Source organism: Eulemur rufifrons, chromosome 14, assembly GCF_041146395.1.
Source record: "Eulemur rufifrons isolate Redbay chromosome 14, OSU_ERuf_1, whole genome shotgun sequence".
Lineage (NCBI taxonomy): Eukaryota > Metazoa > Chordata > Mammalia > Primates > Lemuridae > Eulemur > Eulemur rufifrons.
This window is the reverse complement of record NC_090996.1, coordinates 13,864,753-13,885,556: the sequence shown is the minus strand read 5'-3', so window position 1 is coordinate 13,885,556 and position 20,804 is coordinate 13,864,753. Positions and strand designations below refer to the sequence as shown.

At 54.9% G+C, this 20,804-nt stretch overlaps 1 protein-coding gene across 1 annotated transcript in view; it reads left to right on the top strand.

Moving 5' to 3' along the window:
- The window catches only part of FOXK1 (forkhead box K1), a 59,309-nt gene extending 39,119 nt beyond the window's left edge, over positions 1–20,190 (top strand). Inside the window, exons 2-9 of the mRNA XM_069485826.1 lie at positions 4,082–4,267; positions 13,399–13,555; positions 14,197–14,343; positions 15,062–15,255; positions 17,748–17,914; positions 18,023–18,307; positions 19,107–19,331; positions 19,836–20,190. Of these exons, the coding sequence (XP_069341927.1) occupies positions 4,082–4,267; positions 13,399–13,555; positions 14,197–14,343; positions 15,062–15,255; positions 17,748–17,914; positions 18,023–18,307; positions 19,107–19,331; positions 19,836–20,122 (1,648 nt within the window). The 3' untranslated portion in view covers positions 20,123–20,190. The remainder of the gene's footprint in view (positions 1–4,081; positions 4,268–13,398; positions 13,556–14,196; positions 14,344–15,061; positions 15,256–17,747; positions 17,915–18,022; positions 18,308–19,106; positions 19,332–19,835) is intronic.
- The last annotated feature ends 614 nt before the right edge of the window (positions 20,191–20,804 follow it).

Here is a 20,804-nt window from a genome sequence, read left to right as displayed (position 1 = left end):
GCCCCCTGGCTACCAAGCGAGTGGCCATCGCGCTGGCCTCAGGGCTCTGCCTTGGGAAACTTGTGGGGGGCGGGAGTCTCACGGTTCTCGCGGGGAACTTCAGGCCAGGAGTCTGTTTTCGGCCGGAATGTCGTTCCCTGCTGCTCTCTGTGTCCGATGCTCCAATCCAGGCTCCGAGGTTCACCCTCGCCAGGACGTAAACTTGTCCTGCTGGGTAGGGGGGTCTGGGGAGAGGCGGGATCCATTGCACTGACTTTAAAAGTCTGCTCCGGAAGCTTTCACGTGTACTTTCTTCTCTCTCTGATTTGTTCTTTGTGTCTAGAATGAAGTTAATTGTGTTTATATCATCGGGAATTAAATGAGCTATTGTTATTTTCCTGAAAGCTTTCTGGTTGGTGGGGCAGGTGGTGGGATGCCTCTCCTCTAAGGACGAGATCGAAATGAAGTGACACGCCCCAGGCCACTTGGACTCGTTGCTGGTCCTGCAGTGGCAGGACCCGGCTCTCTGCGCGGTGATCTTTGACCTGATGCTGCATAAGGCAGTCTCATCTCAAACCAAGTCCGTACCGGTTTGGCCCAACTTCCAGGAGCCTTTGGCTTCCGGATGGCCCTGGCCCGCACCAGAGCCGGACCTTGGTGTGGGAGCTTTAGGGCAAGAATATTTCTAAGAACAGCTTCCTGGAGATAAAATTCACATACCACACAACTAACCCTTTTAAATTGTTCAATTCAGTGATTTTTTTTTTTTTTTAGCATATTCAACCATCACCACAGTCAATTTTAGAATATTCTTATCACCCCCCCCAAAGAAACCTGTCCCCTAGCGCCAGTCACTGTCCACCCCCACCCCTCCCCCCTGCAGCTCCTTTCTGTCTCTGCAAGTCGGCCGAGAGTGTTTCAGAGAGATTTCCTCCGAGGCTGGGCGCTTGCTCATACAGGAACCCCGCTCTGGGCTGGTGGACAGAGGTTCTCCCGCGTGGTCATACTCAGCCTCGCAGGGATTTCCGACGGCAAAGGCAGGCAAAGACAGCATGTGCAGTTGGGTCTAAGACTGCATGCGCAGCCCCTTCAGGAAAATACGTCAGCTGCGAGACGTGCTCATTAAAACCCCAGCTAGGACCCTACCCCTGAGTGAAAATGTGACAGGCAGAGTTGTGACTGGCAGGCTCTGGGACCACCCTGGGGAGTTGTCTATTTCAAATTAAGTAGCATCCTTCCTGGTGTTTCGCCTCCTCCCAGTTAGGAGATAACCTGCCTCTGGATAATTTTTGGAAGAGTGAGTCAGGAAATGCTTTTAAAATAGCTGTTATAGCAAATAATATGAAAATGTTTATTGTTAAACCTTAATTGGAAGACTATTACAGTAGGAAATTGTCCTACTAATCATTTATAGACGGTATTAGGTTTTGCCTGACGTACCAGCATCCCTGCCTGTCCTATAAAACATCGTTTTGTTTTATGAAAACGCAACCTAGGCACATACCATCTAGAACCTTAAGTTTTTTGAACTGGAAAGCACCTTCAAGGTGATCTCTTCAGACCATTCCGTTTGTTAGTGAGGAGGGGCTGGGTCAGGTGGCTCCGAGGCGATTTTCTTCTCTGGCGATGTGACCCGCGTGGTGCGTCCCCCCACCTAGCGGCTCCCATTCCTCGCGGTGAGACCCAGGGCACAAAGCCAAGAAGCAGAGGGAGGGGTGGGCTGGAGAGGCCTTCTGCCCTCTGGAGTCGGGGAGTGCTCTGGCCGGACCTGGCTTTTGGACTCCCAGTCCAGAGGGGCCCACACGCCTCCTCTCGTCCCGTCTGGACCTGGTTTTCTAAGGTCCCCATCCGCCCTGGCCTCAGTCACGGGCCCAAGCCACATCCTCCTTCCAGTTGGCCTTGAGGGTTCTAGTGTGATACGACCTCCTGGTAGCACAGGGGCTTCCCCAGTGCAGAAGGCGAAACTCCTCACCGCGCCCCTTCTGGCAAATGGTGAAATATAGCTCGTTTTGTCAGTTTGCAAGAATTGAGGGGGACAAAACCGGTAAAGGGCCCTAGGACCGTCTTTAAATACTCGTCATCATTACTGCCTTCCCCATTGGCACACATGCACGCACGCACACCACGCACACTCAGTCTCATCAGCGCTGTCGTTCTCGGTGGGGCTCACCTGACGGAGCCCTCAGCCAGATTCCCGGCTCCAGGCCTCTCCCCTTACTCCTGTGGTCAGGGGCACAAGGCCCATCCTCGGCCCATGCTGGCTCCGTGGCTCACAGGCGCTGACCGGCCTCCAGGACTGCGGAGCCGGGGGCCTCACAGAGCAGCCTAGAAAAGTGGGTGCTGGGCCTAGTAGCCAAACACTGATGGAGGGAATTTCCATCGGGCTGTGGGAAACTAAAGAAAGTGGAAATGACATCACACGTTCCTTTATGTATGACTTAAGAAGAGAAAATTGTAGAATATTTTAAAATAGCCTTGGGCTACCCTTTAAGCAGAGCCACAGGGTGGGGGAGGGATGATGCCGACTGGCCATTAAGGGCCCACCCACCCCGCCCCTCCCGTTTCAGCACCAAGGCGGTGCCTCCCGGTGCCTCCCGATGCCTCTCACCCTGGAAACAGGGTCAGAATCCCTCTGCCCTGATGTTGTGTTTGGAAATACAGACCCGGTACCCAGGGTCGGACAGCAGCCGGGTGCTTGCCCTGCCTTCACGGCGAGGTCCTGCCCTGCTCTGCCCCGTGTCTCTGCCCGGTGTCTCGGGGAGCTCGTACTGGCCCAGCCAGGCAATTTCGGTTAATGATTTTCTCCGTTGGGTGTGGGTAGCGGGGCCTCAGGACAGACGTGGGAAAGAACAGCGCGTGGAGTGCTGAGTCACTCCCTTTGAAGCGGGTCCCCGGGAAGGGTATCTCCCCAGGCAGGAGGCTCACAAGGACCCCATGGTTCCCTTTCAGGACCGCAGATCATATCTTAACCTATTCTTAAATCCTGCTTTTAAAAAACCATTTTGCTAAGAGCAAAGGGGTCTTAAAATAGAAGGGGCATTTGCTCATGTCCGTGCAAGATGTGAGTTAGATTTGCTATTTAAACGTCGCCACGGAATTAAAAACAGCCAGGAGTAGACCAGGCAGCCAGCTGTCCCGAGGCCCATGCGAGTTCCACTACAAAAGGCCTTAATGCTTCTCAAGTGTCAATCCCAGCATGAGCTGAACGCCTTCTGAAACTGTTAGGCATGGGTGTGTATACACATTCTATCTTACCTGCCTGCGTTTTTCACAGGGAGCCTTTTCTAGACAGTTGTACAGGAGACTGTTTTAATTGGGTTTATTTTCGTTTGTTTTGTTTTTTAACTAAGTCCTGCAGTTAGCAGCTTGTTGGTTTGGTAACTTGTCAGTTTAGAAATTAGAAGGTGTGCCGGGTAAATAATGCCCAGATTTTTAATAGGTAGAAGTTTCTCCGAGCCAGATGAACCTAGGATAGTCCTCGCTGCCTGCTCATCCCAGCACGTGGGTGCCGACTTTGACACTGGAGGCCGCCTCGGACTGCCACCAGCCCCGGGTTTGTTTGCACACGGTCGTCCCCGGCAGAAAACCCAGGGCTCGTGGTTTTCAGCCCAGGATTGATTGTGGAGCCCGTCTGTTAAGCTCTGGGTTCGGGGTGCTGCTCTCTGGGACTCCCTCCTTTTGCTATGTCTCCTACTTAGCTGAGGGAATCTGTCTTTAGAATCTCTGCATAAATGGCAACTGTGGTATCTCAGTTTTCCAGCACGTTCTTTGGGAGGGGGCGAATCCCACCTGGGTGTGACCGCAGCTGCTGTCGCCGACAGGAAGTATCTGTCCGGAGCCTCTGCGGGAGGTGGCGCCTGTCGGTGCCAGGCGGGGTGTGTTTCTATCTCTGTTCCCATGTACGGGGGAAGGACAGCTGATGTCCAAATGAGTCTAAACTCGTGTTAATAGCATCCTAACAAAAGCATAAAACATACTCTTTGGGGCACAGGTTCGAGAGTTAAGTCACAGTTCTTTAGATGAAGGAGACCACACCTTGACGGGATTGGGGTTCTCTTCCATGTCCTGCTTTCCTAACGCGCTGCCCCCCCTCCCGCCGCAGGTGTACCTTCCGGTTTCCCAGCACGGCCATCAAGATCCAGTTCACGTCGCTGTACCACAAGGAGGAGGCTCCGGCCTCCCCGCTCCGGCCGCTGTACCCGCAGATCTCTCCTCTGAAGATCCACATCCCGGAGCCGGATCTCCGGACCCTGGTCAGCCCCGTGCCCTCCCCGACTGGCACCATCAGGTAGGTGCCCCCAGCCTGGCCTCGGGCCGCCGGGAGAGGGAGTGAGGCCGTTGCGCCTGGTCCTGTGCAGTGCTGGGGTCGACGTCTCCGGAAAGTCGCCTGTGCATGAAAGTTACGAACCAGCGTTAAGTGCATCAGGGACCCGACTACTTACATAAAATCTCTGGTGAATTCTCTTATAAAGTGAACAATCACTACCTAATAATCACTTTTCCAGTTTGAAGTTTTATATATTAGCGTCTGTTAAAGCATGCACAGGTTTTTTTTTTTTTTTTTTAAGACATTGAAAAGTTTTAAAGTATGTCTGTGTACCAGGATTCGGTGAACTTTGTTTTTCTAAGCTTCATTTGTGGAAGTTCTTTGTGACATTTTAGAAGCTAATCTAGATTATGAAGAAAGGAAAGTCCTCAAACTTTCTCTTACTTGAAGGTGAACCCCTGGGGGAAGGTTTCAGGGTGAAAAGCAACCCGTGGCCCCGAGGCACAGTCACAAATACCTCTGGGGACCGCCCGGTCCTGGGCAGCTCCTCATCCTGACACGCAGGATGTGGAAAAGACGTGTGCTTGAGGGTCAAGAGTTAATAAATTTGAAATATTTTACCGCATCATCACAGACATTTTCAAATGAAACTGGCTTTTCCCTCTTAACTCCATGTCCGTGGCCCTGAAGATGCTATAGCTGCTCAGTCGGGTGCTGACGCACCAGCAGTTGCCACTGTCGCTTGTATGCCGAGTCCTGGGATTACTGTGAAAACCGTGTGGACCTCACATGTACCCTGGAAGGGTCTCAGGGCACACCTGTGCCGTCTGTGAGGCAGCTGCAGATTTGCTGTCCCTGTGCCCCGCCATACACAGGCACACTGGTGGCCCTTTGCTGCACCTTTAAGGCTAAGTTTTTATATTGGTTTCTCTTTCAACATAACTATGGGGGGGTTGGATTCCCCTAGTGCCACCTCAGTGTTTTACTTAAGCTTTTTGTTTTCCTGCAAACTTTTCCTTTTCCTGTAAACTTCAGTTACAAGTTGGGAATCATTTGCATTGGAGTTGCTTGGAGTCGGCTTCCTTTTTTCCAGAGCCAGCAGGTAGGGTGGCCTTTTCCCTGCTGGAGAGAAAAGTTCACGGGCAGCATGTGAGTGGCAAGGCCCAGAGCTCAGGTCTGGAGTCTGAGTTGTGACATGTGTGTGGCCAGGTGTGTGACTCGGCCAGGTCACTTGAGTGTCACTGGTCCTGTGTTCCCTGTCTTTCAAGCCAGCACTCTGATTTCATATGATGATAAATAATAACTTACTAGAAACCTAAGTTTATTAATGTGTCTGGTCCTGTGCTTAGCACTGCACATGCAGTATTTTATTTAGTCCTTAACAGCTTTATGAGAGAATGTTCTGGAATTAGATAATGATGATGGTTAACAACTTAGTGAATGCATGAAAAACCACTGAACTGCACATTTTAAATGGATAAATTATATGTTATATACATTGTATCTCAATAATGCTATCGGATACCTTATATATACTTAAGTCTTTCTCCAGTGTCACTTGAAAGCAGGTGTCATGATGGTAGCCGAGACCAGCTCATAGCCTGCCAGGAGCTCAGAGGCCTGTTCCCCGCTGTGTCCACAGTGGCAGCGAATGGCCCTCCGTGTCCAGCAAGAACCAAACCAGGCACGTGTTCAGGGCCTGTGAGTGGCAATGGGGTATTAATAATCAGGTTCTAATCCAGCCAAACAGAAACTATTTAAGAAAGAAAAATGTTTCAGTTTGTACCTGGAGGGCTTAATGAAATAAAAATATTTCCCAGTAATGATCCAAATAAAAATAGTGGCCAACTGGTTAAGATACTCAGTAAGAGGTTTGCATGTTAAAGTAGCTTTTGTTTTAGAAGGGAGGCCGTGGTTTGTAAAGGAGCTAAGAAAAGATATTTTTTACTAAGCAGGTGAAGCTCTTCTGAGAAGTTAGGCTGGTGGTGCAGGGACTGCGGTTTGAGCCCGGGTGGAAGCAGCTCTGGGTTCAGATCTGACCTCCTCTAGGGGCTGGGGTGGGGGCGGCCTGGTTCGCGCCCTCCCACCCTGTCCCGTCCAGGGCAGGGACCGGATTCTTGCTGGGAGAATTATTTGCAGAGAAAGTAGTGAGTTTGGGACAGGCTTTCTCACTTTCTGGCCCTCGATGGTTGTAATAAAAGGATCTGTGTTTACATCCGTTTATCTTAGCGCTGTGGAATTCAATTGAGTGTTTAGAAACCTCAGAGGCCCTTGAGGTTTTGCCTGCCAAGATCCTTTTCAGTCTGAGTTTCTGTCGTAGGGTGGAGCCGAGGTGTTTACAAACACTCCCCGCCTTTCCTGCCGCCCTCCCGGGAGATCGGGCCGCGGAGGGCGGTGTCTGCGCGGTCGCCCGGGCTGTCCCCTCCTGGCTCCGCCCCGCCCCGCCCCTCCAGGGGTCACTTTCCTAATTTGGTGGCCTTTGCCTGGGCGCCGTTGGCGTGATGTGGGCCGGGCTCCTGCCTGGTGCCCGCCCAGCCCCGCTCCTCCCTCCAGCCGCTGTTACCTGGAGGGGCCCCACAAGGGACCCCCACCCCCTCCCCGTTTTGCTCTGGGCTTCTGTCTTCTCGGTGTTTCCCAGGGTGGGTGGGGCTGTGTGCGGTTGGTTTTCTTCATCTTTCTTTCTTTTTTTTTTTTTTTTGGTTTGTTTTTTTCTGCCCTGAAGTACTCCACCCAGAAGATGAATGAACGAGCTTTGAAATACATTCTGCTATCTTTAGCAGCATTCTGACCTTTCTCCTTTTTGCAAAAAAAGACGAATTTTTAGGAAAGAATGAATTGGTTAATCATTTTCTAGGTTTTACAAAAACAGCCACCAGTCTGAAAAGTGCTCCTCTGAGGTAGAGTTGGGAGGGAACTGCTGAAATTCGAGAGAGCAAAGGCACTGCACAGAGAAAGCCACTTGTTTTTGCTTGCCAGGGCGAGATTTTCAGAGCTGTTTAAGAAGGCTTTTCTTGATTTCTCTAAATGCCCCAGGAATGGATTTAGGCAGAATGGAGAGATCAAAAATGAAAGTAACTTGTGAAATTCAGCGAAGGTTAGCAGTGCATTATAGAAAACAAAAATTAAGCAGTTTAATTCAAAATCTAACTCTTTCGATCACGATCTTTACGTATAGTTCTACTTTATTGCTGGATAACGTTTGGCCCCAATTCAGTTGGTGGCGTTTTGTAATGATAAGAGAACTTTTGAGTTCGGAGGTTATTGGATCTGCATTGGAAACACTGTCCTTTTTCTGACACGCTCTGGTCCTTCCTTCGGGGTGGTTCATCTGTTCAAAGGTTATTGGCTGTGGCCTGGCTGGCCTGGAGGCCTCATCATTTGTGGGTCCCCCCTGCACCCACAGGTCGTGCCAGCCCCCAACCCCACCCCACCTTGTCCCCCTTCCCATCTGAAAGATTTAGGGAGGTAAAAATTTCTGAATTCCTTTTATTTATTCATTCTGCCTAAATCTGCTTCTGAGGTGTTTTGGGGCTCTCGAATGTCGGGAGTATTGAGTGAAGCTTGATACTGAAACTCCTGCCTCTGCTGTAGTGTCTTGAGACCTGGACGTGCCCCAGGGCACAGGGACAGTGTTTCTTAGGTGTGGAATAGGCTGTGGGAGGGCCTCTGTGGGCGTGTCACGCAGGGACAGCCCTCGGGGCAGCAGGAAGCACCCACTCGGGTCTCAAGTCTGGTCTGAGAAGAGCCAACGTGCGGGCAGCTTGCTGAGTGTTTGTCACTGAGACCAGTTAATTAAAAAACAAAAGTCTTCCCAGGATTTTACAGTGTTGAATTTATCTTAAGGGAACACAAACATTTTTTAAGATAATTCTAAGAAATCTGCCTCCGAAAATTTTCTTTCCTTGTTCTTTTATTTCTTTTTCAGATTACAGAAATACTCAGTGTGTGCTACACAAAATTCAAACATTTCAGAAAAAGACAGTCCCCCATTAGGACACACCCCAGAGATAACCCCTTCTCATTTGCAACCGGGCCTCCCAGCGGTGCCCTTAGGAGACTCTGCCTTGCTTTTTCAGTTTCAGAAATGACAAACGGACTTCCTATGCAGGAATTAAGGATTTAGCTCTCTCCCCCACCACCCCATCCTCCCAGTGAGATTACATCATCATTATTTGTTTAACTAGTATTAGCATTTTCTCCATTAGAACTGTGCAATAATGTAACGCTTAGCCATTTCCTTCCTTGTACTTTTGGCCTCTTCTCTGTGTGTGGTTAGACTCCATGCAGCTATTGCAGGCATATCCTGCGCTCTTTGCCCGGTGGGCGTTTACAACGGTTGGTTTCACCTTCACTGTGAAGGTCTTCCGCTGGGCCCACTGCCTCCTCCAGCCAGGACCCGGGGCTGGGGCCCCTCTGACCATGGGATCCTCTTCTGCATCCTCCTGGGAATTCCCTCTGGAGGGAGAGAGGGAGAGGGCTCTTTCCTGATTCCTGTGTCTTCCTCTTTCCTGATTTGCCCCTTTGTTTTATTAGAGAACACCTTCCAATCACTTCCTGGGAAAGGGTACAAGAGAGGTACTTATCTTAAAAAAAAAAAAAAAAAAAATCTTCCATGCCTGAAAAGTTGGTGTTACTGGGTAGAAAGTTCAAGGTTGGAAACCTTTTTCCCTCAGAATTTACACTCGCTCTCTGGCCTTGAGTGTTGCTGTTAAGGAGTTTGGTCTCTTCCGATTCCTGGTCCTCCCCAAGAGACTCTCTGGCTTCTGTGTCCCCATGCAAGGTGGCACCTCGGGAGGCTTGGGCGGTCTCTTGTCGTGCTTTGGGCATATAGTGGGGCCTTTTCAGTCCGAAGACTCGTTTCCTACAATTCTGGGAAATTATCTCTGTATTTCTGTTGCCCCACCCCTTGTCCCCCTGTCCTGGGACTGGCGGTGACTGGTGGCCTCCGGAGGCCCCTCCTTCCTCCCCGTCTGCTGAGGTGTTTCTCTTTCTGGGAGATTTTCTTCTGTCTCTCCTTCCACCCTTTCTTGGATTTTATTTCTCTTCTCTCTTTTTTTTTTTAACTGTGAAGAGCATTTTCTTGCTCTCCCAAGTGCTCCAGTAGTGTCATTACTCTCTCGTAGGCGCAGGACCTCCTCAGGCACGTGTACCACATTTGCTTGGTTTTGAGGTTTTCGTCCTCCCCCTGGCTTGTGTCGGCTTCCTCTGGTCCCCTTTCCTCTCGTGTCCTGCCCAGTGCAAGCTTTCCTCAAACAAGAGGTGTGCCTCGGCCAGCTGCTGTATTTAAGAACCGGTCCGGAAAGGCCGCTTGGAGGGAGGTGGAGGTGGAGGAGGAGGTGACAGGATTGGGGCGGGGGCTCCTTGGTGGGGCTGGAACAGGGACCCCCTGCAGCCACCATCGGGAGTCCCAGCAGGCTCCAGGCACAGCTTTCTCAGTCCCCTGCTGGGGGTGTCGACTTGCACTTGGCCGTGCCGCCCTGGCTCAGCCCCCAGGCCCTCCCTGCAGCCCCTCCAGAGCCAGGTCTCTCAGGGTCGGGGAAGGGATCTGGACTCTTCTTACAGACGGGGGTCGCTTTTATTTCAGCAGCGCTGCCCTCCCCACGCCTGGGCATCCTGCAGCCTACACCTGGGCTGCAGAGACTGGCCCTGGGGGGAGTGACCAGAGGGTCGCCCGGCTCAGGTGGCCTTGGCTGTTCCCAGTCTGAGCGCAGAGCTCAGGGGTGTGGCTGATCCGGAAGGAGCAAAGTCGTGTGCCAGGGAGGAGGCTTGCCTCAGGCTCCGGGGACCCCAGCTGGCCATTGCGGTGGCAGCTTTAGGTCTCTTGGCAGATTTGTGTTTCTCAGCTTGAATCTTACCATCCTGCGGCTGAGCAACACTTCAGGACCACGGGCCATTCTGTTCAGATATCCCTACACACGCAACGTGGTCACATTGCCAGGTGTATCTTGGGGGATCCCGGCTGTCTCGGGGCGGCGTGGGGTTGTCCTGCCAGGAACGCAGCCGGGCAGCTGCCGTGCAGGACCCTCCAGCTTTCCTCCCTGAAATGGAAACGGGAATTGTTTTTCCATAAAAAAGAAGAGAAATCGGTGACTGGTGGTCTGAACCTCACGCTCCGCTTCAGTCCCACTTCTGGGCTCAGGTCCGGGAGAGCCGCGTCTGCTCTGCGTGACCCTTGATGTCCTCACCCCGCCCCGAATCCAGACTTTCCTCGCCCTGGCAGCTGGGAACTCGGGTCTCGGCCAAGGCCGGGGCCATCCCTGAGAGTGGGGGCCCCCCGCCTTCTCTCCCTGTCCCCTCCAGAGATAATTTGTGTATTTATGCTGTCCTTTTAAGAATTTTTCTCAACTTGCTAATGGTCAGGGAGTTTTTCAGTGGAATAGGACAAAATTCTCAGCGGGAGACACTGAATTCTTGATCCATTTTCCCAGATGGCCTCTGAGACCCCTCTGTGCAGTCCCCAGGGCAGGAGCCTTGCTTCGCAGCTCAGTTGTCCCCATGCCACCAAGGCCTGGGGCCCTTGGGACCGTGCTGCACTCAAGTGTTTTATGGCCGGAATGTTCCGGAGCTCACACGGCGTCTTGCTTGCTGCCTCCCCCTCAGATGCAGGTTCAACGTCAGGGTGGCCTGGTACCAGGCGCAGCCCCGCGGCTGAAGCCAGCGCGAGAGGACAGCTGAATGGGGTTCATTGAGAAACGAGCCACTGGGAGGGCCGGAAGAGCCATGTGAGCAAACGCACGTTGTCCCTCGGCCAGGCGCCGCCGGAGAGCCTCCCGGCGTCACAGCTGCAGCCACTGCCACATGGTGCGCTGCCCCGGCTGCGTCCACACCGGGAGCTGTCGGCACAGACCAGGGCCGGTGCTCCAGAAGGTGGTGAAGAGCTTCCCTGGCCTTCTGCCCGGTTTCCAAGCCAGGCTGCGCCGAGCCTCGCTTTTATTTCCTTTTGAAATCTTTCTGTTGGGAATGACGACCTTTGGGTTTTGCCTCCTGAGGTTTAGACATAAATTTTCTACCGTCTTTTACAAAGTGACTGCTCAGAGCAGGAGCGTGGTGGCCTGCCTGGGCTCAGTGTCACCGTTTGCTGTTAGAGCTGGTGGGGGTGGCTGAGCTAATCCGCTGTCCTTAGCCCGTCTCTGGGAAGTCAGGCGTGTTTCCGAGTGACACCTCGGCTCAGTGGTACACAACAAGGTGTGACATCTGTGGGTGTCAGGATGTGCTGCGTTGGGACAGGGTGCACACCTGTGCGTCCGTCACTGGGGACTCGGCGACAGGCCCACCACGGCCGTCCTCCCACTGAGCACAGCTTTGGGCCACGTGTGTAAACGGCTGCCTTTGAAAAAGTGGACCCTTGAGTGTGTGTGTTGTTACAATAAAATCCCTTCTCTCCCTCTCCCACCTGCCTCTATAAGCTTGGGTGTCGTATTTTGGGTTCAGAACGAAATTCAGAAAAAGCCTCTTTTATCATTGTCTCCTCGCTCTACAGGCGGGCCGTCCGTGGTTGTTGATCAAAGCCCTCCACATGTAGAACCTGCCTGTCTCCACCACACTTGGGAATCTTGGCGGGAAGAGAGCAGGAATTCTCAGTTCGAGTCTTTAAAATTCTGTCTGGCTGACACGGAGTCATTACCGAGAAGGGAAAATGACCCAGAATCGACTTTAGCGTGAACACGGTTGCCACTGTTTCTCAGCCGCTGTTTTACTTTCCCATCCCTTGCTCCATCCAGCAAAGGAGATGAGCCAGGAACCGGGGCCACCACCCGGGGCTGAGGGGTGGCACCGACGGTGGGGCGCAGGATGGGGGTGCGGGAAGGCAGCCCGTGGCTCGCATGTGGAGGTCGGGAGAAGTCTTGCTGTTGGGACAGTTGGGAGGGCGTTCCAGGCAAAGGAAATGGCACCAAGACCGGGAAGAAGCAGGAACACAAGGCACATTTCAAAGCTGACCTTCCAGATGGTTCTGGGCGGGGGTGCGGCAGCCTGGGAGGCAGGGCATCGAGGGGCACCCAGGAGCACCTCGAGGGCTGGGGCGCCAGTGGGGCGATGGCGCAGGCCAGCTGGGGTCCCTCCCGGGCCTGCGAGGAGGGCGGGTGCCCACGTGTGGCAGGACCACCACAGGTGCACCTTCTGGCGGGGGTCCCTGCACCTACTCTTGGAGTTCGCCTTGGTTTTCTCTATTTTGAATAAAAATCATTTGCAGAATCAAAGCTGGTACAGTTTGATAACCAAAGCCTGCCTTGGTTTGAGGAAACAGGCCAGAGCGTATCGATCAGTGCAACAGACGCAGCTGACGTCCGCAGAGCCTGTCGGGCAGCAGGACAGCGATGCTCTCGGGAGGGACAGACCCAAGAACCTGCCCCGTGTTCCCGCAGACTTGGGATAGGGATGAGGACAAGAGCCGCCTGGCCTGGGGAGCCCTCCCACCGCAGCCCCTGTGCTGCGGTCACTGCAGCCCAGGACACGGGACGCTGGACCATGGAGCACCAGGGTTGAGCTGGTTGGTGGCCGTGGCTCAGGACAAACCCACAGGTGCCTCTTCCCTGCAGGTGGTGTGTCCAGGAGAGACTCCTGTGCTGGCGGCTCCACCTGCTGCCCCTGCTTGGTGCATGGGTGCATGGCGCCCCCGTCAGGCATCTGTCACCTCTGCGCCTCTGCGGGTGTGACTGCAGGCGTCGTCCCCGCAGCCTTTTCTCATGGCGCCATCTTGTGGACATCTGTGCACTGGCAGGCAGCCTGCAGTGACTGTCCTGAGTCCTAAGTGCATGTTGTCACGTGGAGGTCTCCGTGGAAACGAGATGCAGCCCAGCATCATCGGGTCCTGCAGGGCTGCCCCATCGGGCACTGCCCCAGGCCCTGCACTCTGGCAGGACAGGGGCCACAGCGCTCTCAGCGCCCCCCAGAGCAGAAGTTACAGCTGGCATGAAACGGATTTGCCATCTCCAGAGTCTTGTCTTTGACCCCGCGTAACTTTAAAACTCATGTCCTCTGGGTGCACTTTCTCCGTCCGTTCTAAGGGGGTCTGCAGTGTCACGAAAACCTTCACCGTTGGGAGGTGTCATGAGTTTTCTCTCCCGCTGCCGTCACCTGGGTAGGTAGGTCCTGCGTCCTACAGAGCCCCCCTTTCGGGATGGTGAACTCACAGTGTGTCCTTCTCTCCTCAGCGTCCCCAACTCCTGCCCGGCCAGTCCACGCGGCGCCGGGTCCTCGGGTTACCGCTTCGTCCAGAACGTGACCTCAGACCTGCAGCTGGCAGCAGAGTTCGCAGCGAAGGCCGCCTCGGAGCAGCAGGCAGACGCGTCCGGAGGGGACAGCCCCAAGGTCTGAGCCCTCCCCAGCTCCTCTGACGCACATGGTAATCGAGAGTGGCCGTGGGGAGTTGGTGGCACAGACGGCGTGCCCAGGGAGCCAGGCTGCGAGGGTCAGTCCTCACAGCCCGCGAGAAAACACGGTGGCTGCGGTCGGCCGGGAGAGCCGTTGCCCTCTCGTCCTCTCTCTGCCTGCGCGATGCCCGCCGGCCACTTGCTGGGGACTTGCGTGTTCCCGTCCTCGAGGCCTGGCCACGCCGCCCCCCGCCGTCTTCCCCTTGTTCCTCTGTGACTGACAGACGACCTCAGAGCTCTCATTCCAGACTTTGAGAGGAATGACACTTTTCTTCCTTATAACTTGTGTCTTGGTTCATTTACATCTGATAACTGTTCTAAAATCACTTTGTTGAGGTGAGACGTTTGAATTTCAGAACTAAATTATGACGGAAACCTAATTTTTCCTTCCCATGAGGCAAGAACGGCTATTCCTAGTTTAACCCAGGCACGTTAATGAGATGGTCGGAGGTCACCGGGACTGATGGAATCTCGACACGCGTGTCCGTGTCGGAAGGTCCTTCTCTGTCGGCAGGTGACGCGTGGGTAGCGGACCCCGAGACGCTCCCGCGTTAACCCTGTGCTCTCCGTTGCCCGCAGGACGAGTCGAAGCCGCCGTACTCCTACGCGCAGCTCATCGTGCAGGCCATCTCCTCGGCCCAGGACCGGCAGTTAACACTAAGCGGCATCTACGCCCACATCACCAAACATTACCCCTATTACCGGACGGCCGACAAAGGCTGGCAGGTGAGGGCCGAGTCCTGAGACACCTTAGGACGAGGAACCGCAGCAGGCCCATCACTTCATTTTAAAGTGACCAGAAAAGACCCACAGGGAGGTTCTCACAGGTGACACACGGGACACCCAATGTGCGTTAGAGCCGTGGTGCCGTCAAGTCCAAAACAGTCTTTTTTATTCATTTCCCTCCTTCTTATGCCCAGAACTGTGAAGATGGGTAAATACCTTGTTCCTTGTCACGCTTGCTGTGCTGAGTTGGAGACGTGGCCGTATACGTCATGCAAACACGAGGCCATGCGTCTAGGTTGCGTATATTTTCTCTTTCTGTGGGTCATGAGGCCTGTGCTACACCAGTCACCACTGACTCGTGTCACACTTGTTTCTCCAAAGTCACCGTCTCCCATTCATTGGTTTATTCCGCTCGAGCTCTGAGCTCTGTAAGACCCAGTCTTGTCTGTGTGCCGGTCATACTCCTAGACCACGGTTTGTCTTTCTGTCTCCCTTTTTCTGTGAAGAAGGGTAATGACACTGTGCTGAATTTGGTAGGACACAACCGCCACTGTGCTCTGCACTTTCCAGGACAGCACAGAGGCCCTCGGCCACGTGACGGCCTGTCCGGCCATTCTGGTCCTGCTTCCGTGGCATTGAGATTTGGGGTGGGGTGGGGTGGGGTGGGCTTTGTTTTCTGATTTGCTGGTAACTGGGGACCATTTTTGCTTCCCTGCAGAATTCTATCCGACACAACCTCTCTTTGAACCGCTACTTTATTAAAGTCCCACGTTCCCAGGAGGAGCCTGGGAAGGGGTCGTTTTGGCGCATAGACCCTGCCTCAGAAGCTAAACTCGTGGAACAGGCATTCCGGAAGCGGAGGCAGAGAGGCGTCTCCTGCTTCCGCACCCCCTTTGGGCCTCTGTCCTCAAGGTAAGCCTGGCTGTGCTGCTGTCCTCGCTGTTAGGAGAGCTGGGCTTCCCCGGCTGTCGAGGTTGGCAGGGCAGCAGCCCCCTGTGTCCCCGGATTCCGTGTCCTCGGACACAACCAATCATGGATCAAAAATGCTAAGGAAATAAAAACAATAAAAAATAACAATACAAAATACTCTAAGTAAAAACAACCACCGACGTAGCATTTACATTGTATCAGGTGTTCTAAGTAATCTAGAGATGATTTAAGGTATACGGGAGGATGCTTGTAGGTTATGGGCAAATCCTACACCATTTTACATCAGGGACTTGAGCATCGGGAAATGGCGGCATCCTCGGGAGTCCTGGAACCCATTCCCCACCCCCCTCGCCCCCCCCACCCCCGATCCTGAGGGACGACTGTATTACTTTTGGCACTTAAAAGCTCCACCTTTTTTTTTGAGAGAGAGAAAGAGAATATCTCAGGACCAATGAACTTCTATAACACAAAAGTTAACAAATAAACCGCTGCCTGGTTCTCTGACATTTTGCTTCGTAGAAGCTGAAATGTGTGTAGCAACGGGAAGGGTATCCACAGGGGGATTCTGGGAAAGGTTGCGTAAGCGTCTGCAGGTTCGTTTCTGGTGTAGGCTCTGGCATCGTCACTCCCAGATCAATCAGCCATATTGGTAACATAAGAATTCAAAAAAATATTCATCCTTTGGAGTGGGTTTCACCTGAACTGAGATTTTCTAAAACACAACATTGCTTAAATAGGAATGCGAAGAGAAACGTTATCAAACTGTTGGCCTGCGGGGGTGTCGTAAGGAGTACCACAAACCGAGCGGTCTAAGCAACAGGTGATTCCTGTCGCACAGGGCTGGAAGCTGGAAGTCCAAGGTCAGGGTGTCAGCTGAGGTCTGTGACAGCGTCTGTTCCAGGCCTATCCCGGGGCTTCCGGTGGTCGCTGACGGTCTTTGGGGTTCCTTGGCTTGTAGACGTGTCACCCTACCTCGGCCTTCTTCTTCACGTTGCATTTTCCTTGCGTGTGTCTGTTGCGAGGGCCCCTTGTGTAAGGGCACCCGTCGTACGGGATCAGGGCCCACCCTGCTGACGTCACTTTAACCAGATCACCCCGTGAAGACCCTGTCTCCAAGTGAGGTCTCACTCTGAGGTCCTGGGGGTCGGGACTCCAACATGTCTTCTTTGGGGGACACGGTTTGACCCGTAACAACCACACATGTGATTTTTTACTGTCAGTTAAGGGACAGTTACTGGGGCTTGCTCTGTGTGCCCGGCGTGTCCGGGAAACCGTGTAAGGAGCCTCTGTAAGGAGCGTGGGGTCCCATCTTCAGGAAGGTCGCCCTGTGGTTGGGGAAGCATATTTGTGCCAAGTAGAGTTTGCAGGATGAAGGGAGATCTCTCAGGCCAGGATGGCGAGGTGACAGCTTTGGTGTCGACGAGGAGGGGCTGGCCTGACTTCCAGGACTGGGTGTCGGGGTCGAGAGGGAGGTCGTAGGAAGGGGGACTGGGAAGAATAAGGCCGGATTGCAGAGGACCTCGAAAGGGCTCTTTGGTGAGAACCAGGACCATGAGGACTCGAGGCTGCAGAGTGGCCCGGTCACCCCTGCTTTGGGAATGAGTCACATGAGTGTTGGGATAAGCCGATGAGGCCGCCCGGTCACTGGATGAAGAACAGGCCAGGGGTCTGGCCAGACCGAGGGCAGCCCTAGCACCGCCACACGCAGTGGACATGGCACCATCCCAGTGACGAGGGCATTTGTCATGAGGGTTATGAATGTGACATTAAGACTGGTTCTTCTCCAAACTGCACCTGGCCGGTCCCAGCTTCCTACCTCTCAGGGCCTGTGCTGCACAAACCTGCCCGGCGTGTCCCTGCCCTTCTTCCCAGAGAAAAAAGCAGATTCTGTTTCCAGGGCTGAGTCTCAGCGGTGACACAGCCGCGCCCACCGGGCACTCGCTGGTGGCAGCTGGCGGGAACGCTTCATCTTAGAACCCGGGGGACTGGTGACGAGGGAAGCGGTGTCTCGGGTTACTGTTTATGCAGGATAACCAGTGGGGTCCCGGAGCTTGTGTGGCCCCGTCACTTGCAGTTTTCCCGGCGGAAAGCTGTGCCCGTCACACACAAGCTGTGTTTTCTGACCGAGGAGGCCGAGCCACTATTGCAGAAGACTCGCGGTGCCTTTCAGGAGATGGACGCCGTAGACCGTGGCATTCTCGGGGGCCGCAGTAACGCCGGCCCCTCCCGTTGAGTGGAGCTGCCCCCGCCAGCTCCCCGGGTGGGGCTTTAACTGCTGGCCTCATGTTGCCAGGGGACGTCGTCACTGCCCAGGGCGTTACTGTTGGACACACCTTGGGAGGGCGGAACCAGCCCCGGGGCACGTGGCAGAGGATGTGGGGTGACATCGAGATGTGTGTCTATTTAACGTCCTTTCACCCCGTGCGCACCGACTCACTGCCGTGGCCCTTTCTGTTTGTTTTGTTCCTTTTCAGGAGCGCCCCGGCCTCGCCCACGCACCCTGGGCTGATGTCCCCTCGCTCGAGTGGCCTGCAGACCCCTGAATGCCTGTCTCGGGAGGGCTCCCCGATCCCACACGACTCTGACTTGGGGTCAAAGTTAACTGCTGTTCCAGAGTATCGGTATTCCCAAAGTGCACCCGGTAAAGCCCGGTTTTGGCCTTTCTCTGACTGTGGCAGAACTGGGGACAGCCCGGGGCGAGGCTGGGTGGGCACGAGGAGTCACCGCTCTCTCTCTGTCCCTCGTCCAGGCTCCCCCGTCAGCGCCCAGCCAGTGATCATGGCTGTGCCTCCCCGCCCGTCCAGTTTGGTGGCCAAGCCCGTGGCCTACATGCCAGCCTCCATCGTGACGTCACAGCAACCCGCAGGCCACGCGATCCATGTTGTGCAGCAGGCCCCCACCGTCACCATGGTCAGGGTGGTCACCACCTCCGCCAGCTCCGCCAACGGGTACATCCTGGCCAGCCAGGGCTCGGCAGGGGGCTCCCACGACGCCGCGGGCACAGCCGTGCTGGACCTGGGCGGTGAAGCCAGAGGTAACACCGGTGTAGCTGGGTGGCCTTTGCGGGAGCTCACTGCGCTGTCCTCTCCTCTGGGACATGGCACCTTGCATCTGGGCCTGGGGGCGCACGGAGGACGGTTCTCGGGTGGCTCTCGGGCCCCTGCCCATCCTGCCTGCCGTTTTAAATCAGCATTAATTGCCCTCACATGTGTCTTCCTTTGTTGCACGGGGCTTTCCAATGCACATAGCTGTTTCCTGGAATTTTTTTTCTTCTTAAGGTGACATTGAAATAAGTTGTGAGGTCCTGCCTACAGTTGGCATTTGACATTTCCCACGGGAGAAAGAATAAGCGTGTCGACGACTGCTTGGAGCGGGCGTCTCAGGAGTCCTTAGCGGGGAGGGGGCGGGTGTCGACGGGGCGCCCGGTGCTGTCGCAGGTTCTCTCGGGGACACTTGTGCATGAAGCCCTCCTACTTGTTATTACAACTGTGGACTTAATCTCGGCGGTAATTTTTATTTCCGTCAAAACGAAAATTGCATTTGGGGAAGGAAGACTAAGCTTCGGGTCTGAAGCAGGTTTCACCCCAGACAGTGCGTTCTCTTTCTCAGACTACATTTGGTTGGTTCAAGTTAAGGTACTTAAAATGTTTTTCTAAACGCTACTCATTGTTTTATTTGGAAATGTAGTTCATCGGTGGGATTTTTCTTTTGAGAACCAAAGTTTTTCCCACCACCACCTGCACGTCCCCCGTTGGCGGACTTACTGCCGCGGCGTCAGTGAAAACCCATCGCCCTGTTGGCCGAGCGTGTTCTGACACGGTTCCCGTCCGCAGGCTTGGAGGAGAAACCCACCATCGCGTTTGCCACGATCCCCGCGGCCAGCGGAGTGATCCAGACGGTGGCCAGCCAGGTGGCCCCGGGGGTCCCGGGACACACGGTCGCCATCCTGCAGCCGGCCGCGCCCGTGGCCATCGGGCAGCACCACCTCCCCGTGCGGGCCGTGACGCAGAACGGGAAGCACGCCATGCCCACCAGCAGCGTGGCCGGCAGCGCCTACGGTGAGGCCCGCTCGGGCTCCAGACCTCGGCCTGAGCTCTGTGGGTTTGCAGTGGTCAGGGCAGCGAGGGCTTTTCCCCGTCCCCCGTCGTCCGATCAGTGCAGTGGATTTAGGAGCACCTGCTACGCTCCAGGCACTGCGATCAGGCTACGAAAGGGCGAGGGAGGGAGAAGCCAGGTCTCCACCCTGTCTGGAGCGCAAGCTCCACCAGGGTGAGGCAGGAGGTCAAAGGGGGAAGTAAGAGGGCCGAGTCAGGTGGGCTTAGGCTCCAGCGGGTGGTCCGGGGCAGGCACACCTGTGTCAAGGAGGTGAGGGGCAGCTGTCAGGTGCCCAGCTGGGGTCCAGACAGACGCAGCAGCTTGGGGGGCTGGGAGGTGAGGCCCACCGGGCAGGTTAGACAAGCAAGGCCAGAGGCCATGGCGTTGCTGCACAGAGAGGGCACCGGGCTGGCGGGTGTGGGCCTGTCCCCAGACTCCCCAAGTAAACCTCTTCTTCCTCCGCTCAGCCCTCACCAGCCCCCTGCAGCTCCTGGCAGCCCAGGCGAGTTCGTCCACGCCAGTGGTGGTCACCCGGGTGTGCGAGGTGGGGTCCGAGGAGCCAGCAGCAGCCGGCGCAGCAGTGGCCACCGCCACACCAGCCACCACCGCCACCACCACCACCGCCACCTCGGCCTCTTCCACCGGGGAGCCCGAGGTCAAGAGGTCCCGGGTGGAAGAGCCCAGTGGGACTGGAACCACACAGGCTGGGGTCATCGCAGCCGCCGGCCCCCAGGGCCCAAGCCCCGGGGAGTGACGTCACCTGCTCCGGGTGGAGTGGGACTCACCCAGCAGCGCCCCCGGAGCTGGGCCTGGCAGTGCAGGCAGCCGCGCCCACGGACGCAGGAGAACAGCGGCCTGTGGCACCCAGCGGGCAGGTGGCTCGGCAGGGGCCCCCGGACACACCTAGCTCTTTCCATTTTATCTCCTGTCCTCCCGTGGTTCAAAACAAAACACATAAATGAGTTCAGACAATTTGATTGTATGATTCTGGGAATTCTTTGTTTTTTCCTCCTCCCTCAGCACCCCCTCCACTCCCCAGGCCTCTCCGTCAGGGTGCGGGGACAAGGCTGTAGCTCAGCATCCCAAGGAAGGTGTCAGACAGCCCCCGAGAGCAAGCGGCCAGCACAGCAACGGCACGGTACACACCAGCCTCCCCGGGAAGACGCAACGGGGCGACAGGCCAGAGTGGCAGGGGCTGACCTGCTGTTTCCTGCTGTTTTTTTCCCCGACTCGTGACATAGAAAGTATCGGCATTAACTTGGAGGGGTCCCGGTTTGGCTTTGGACCCCAAGTATTTCTTTTGTGTAAACATGGAATTCAGGCTGAATCATAAATCTGAGACAAACACAAAAAAGAGAATATATTTGAGGTTTTCATCTTCAGCTGGTGGTCTGGGGTTCTTACCGGCATTAGTCCCCTCGAAGAGTCAACCTGCT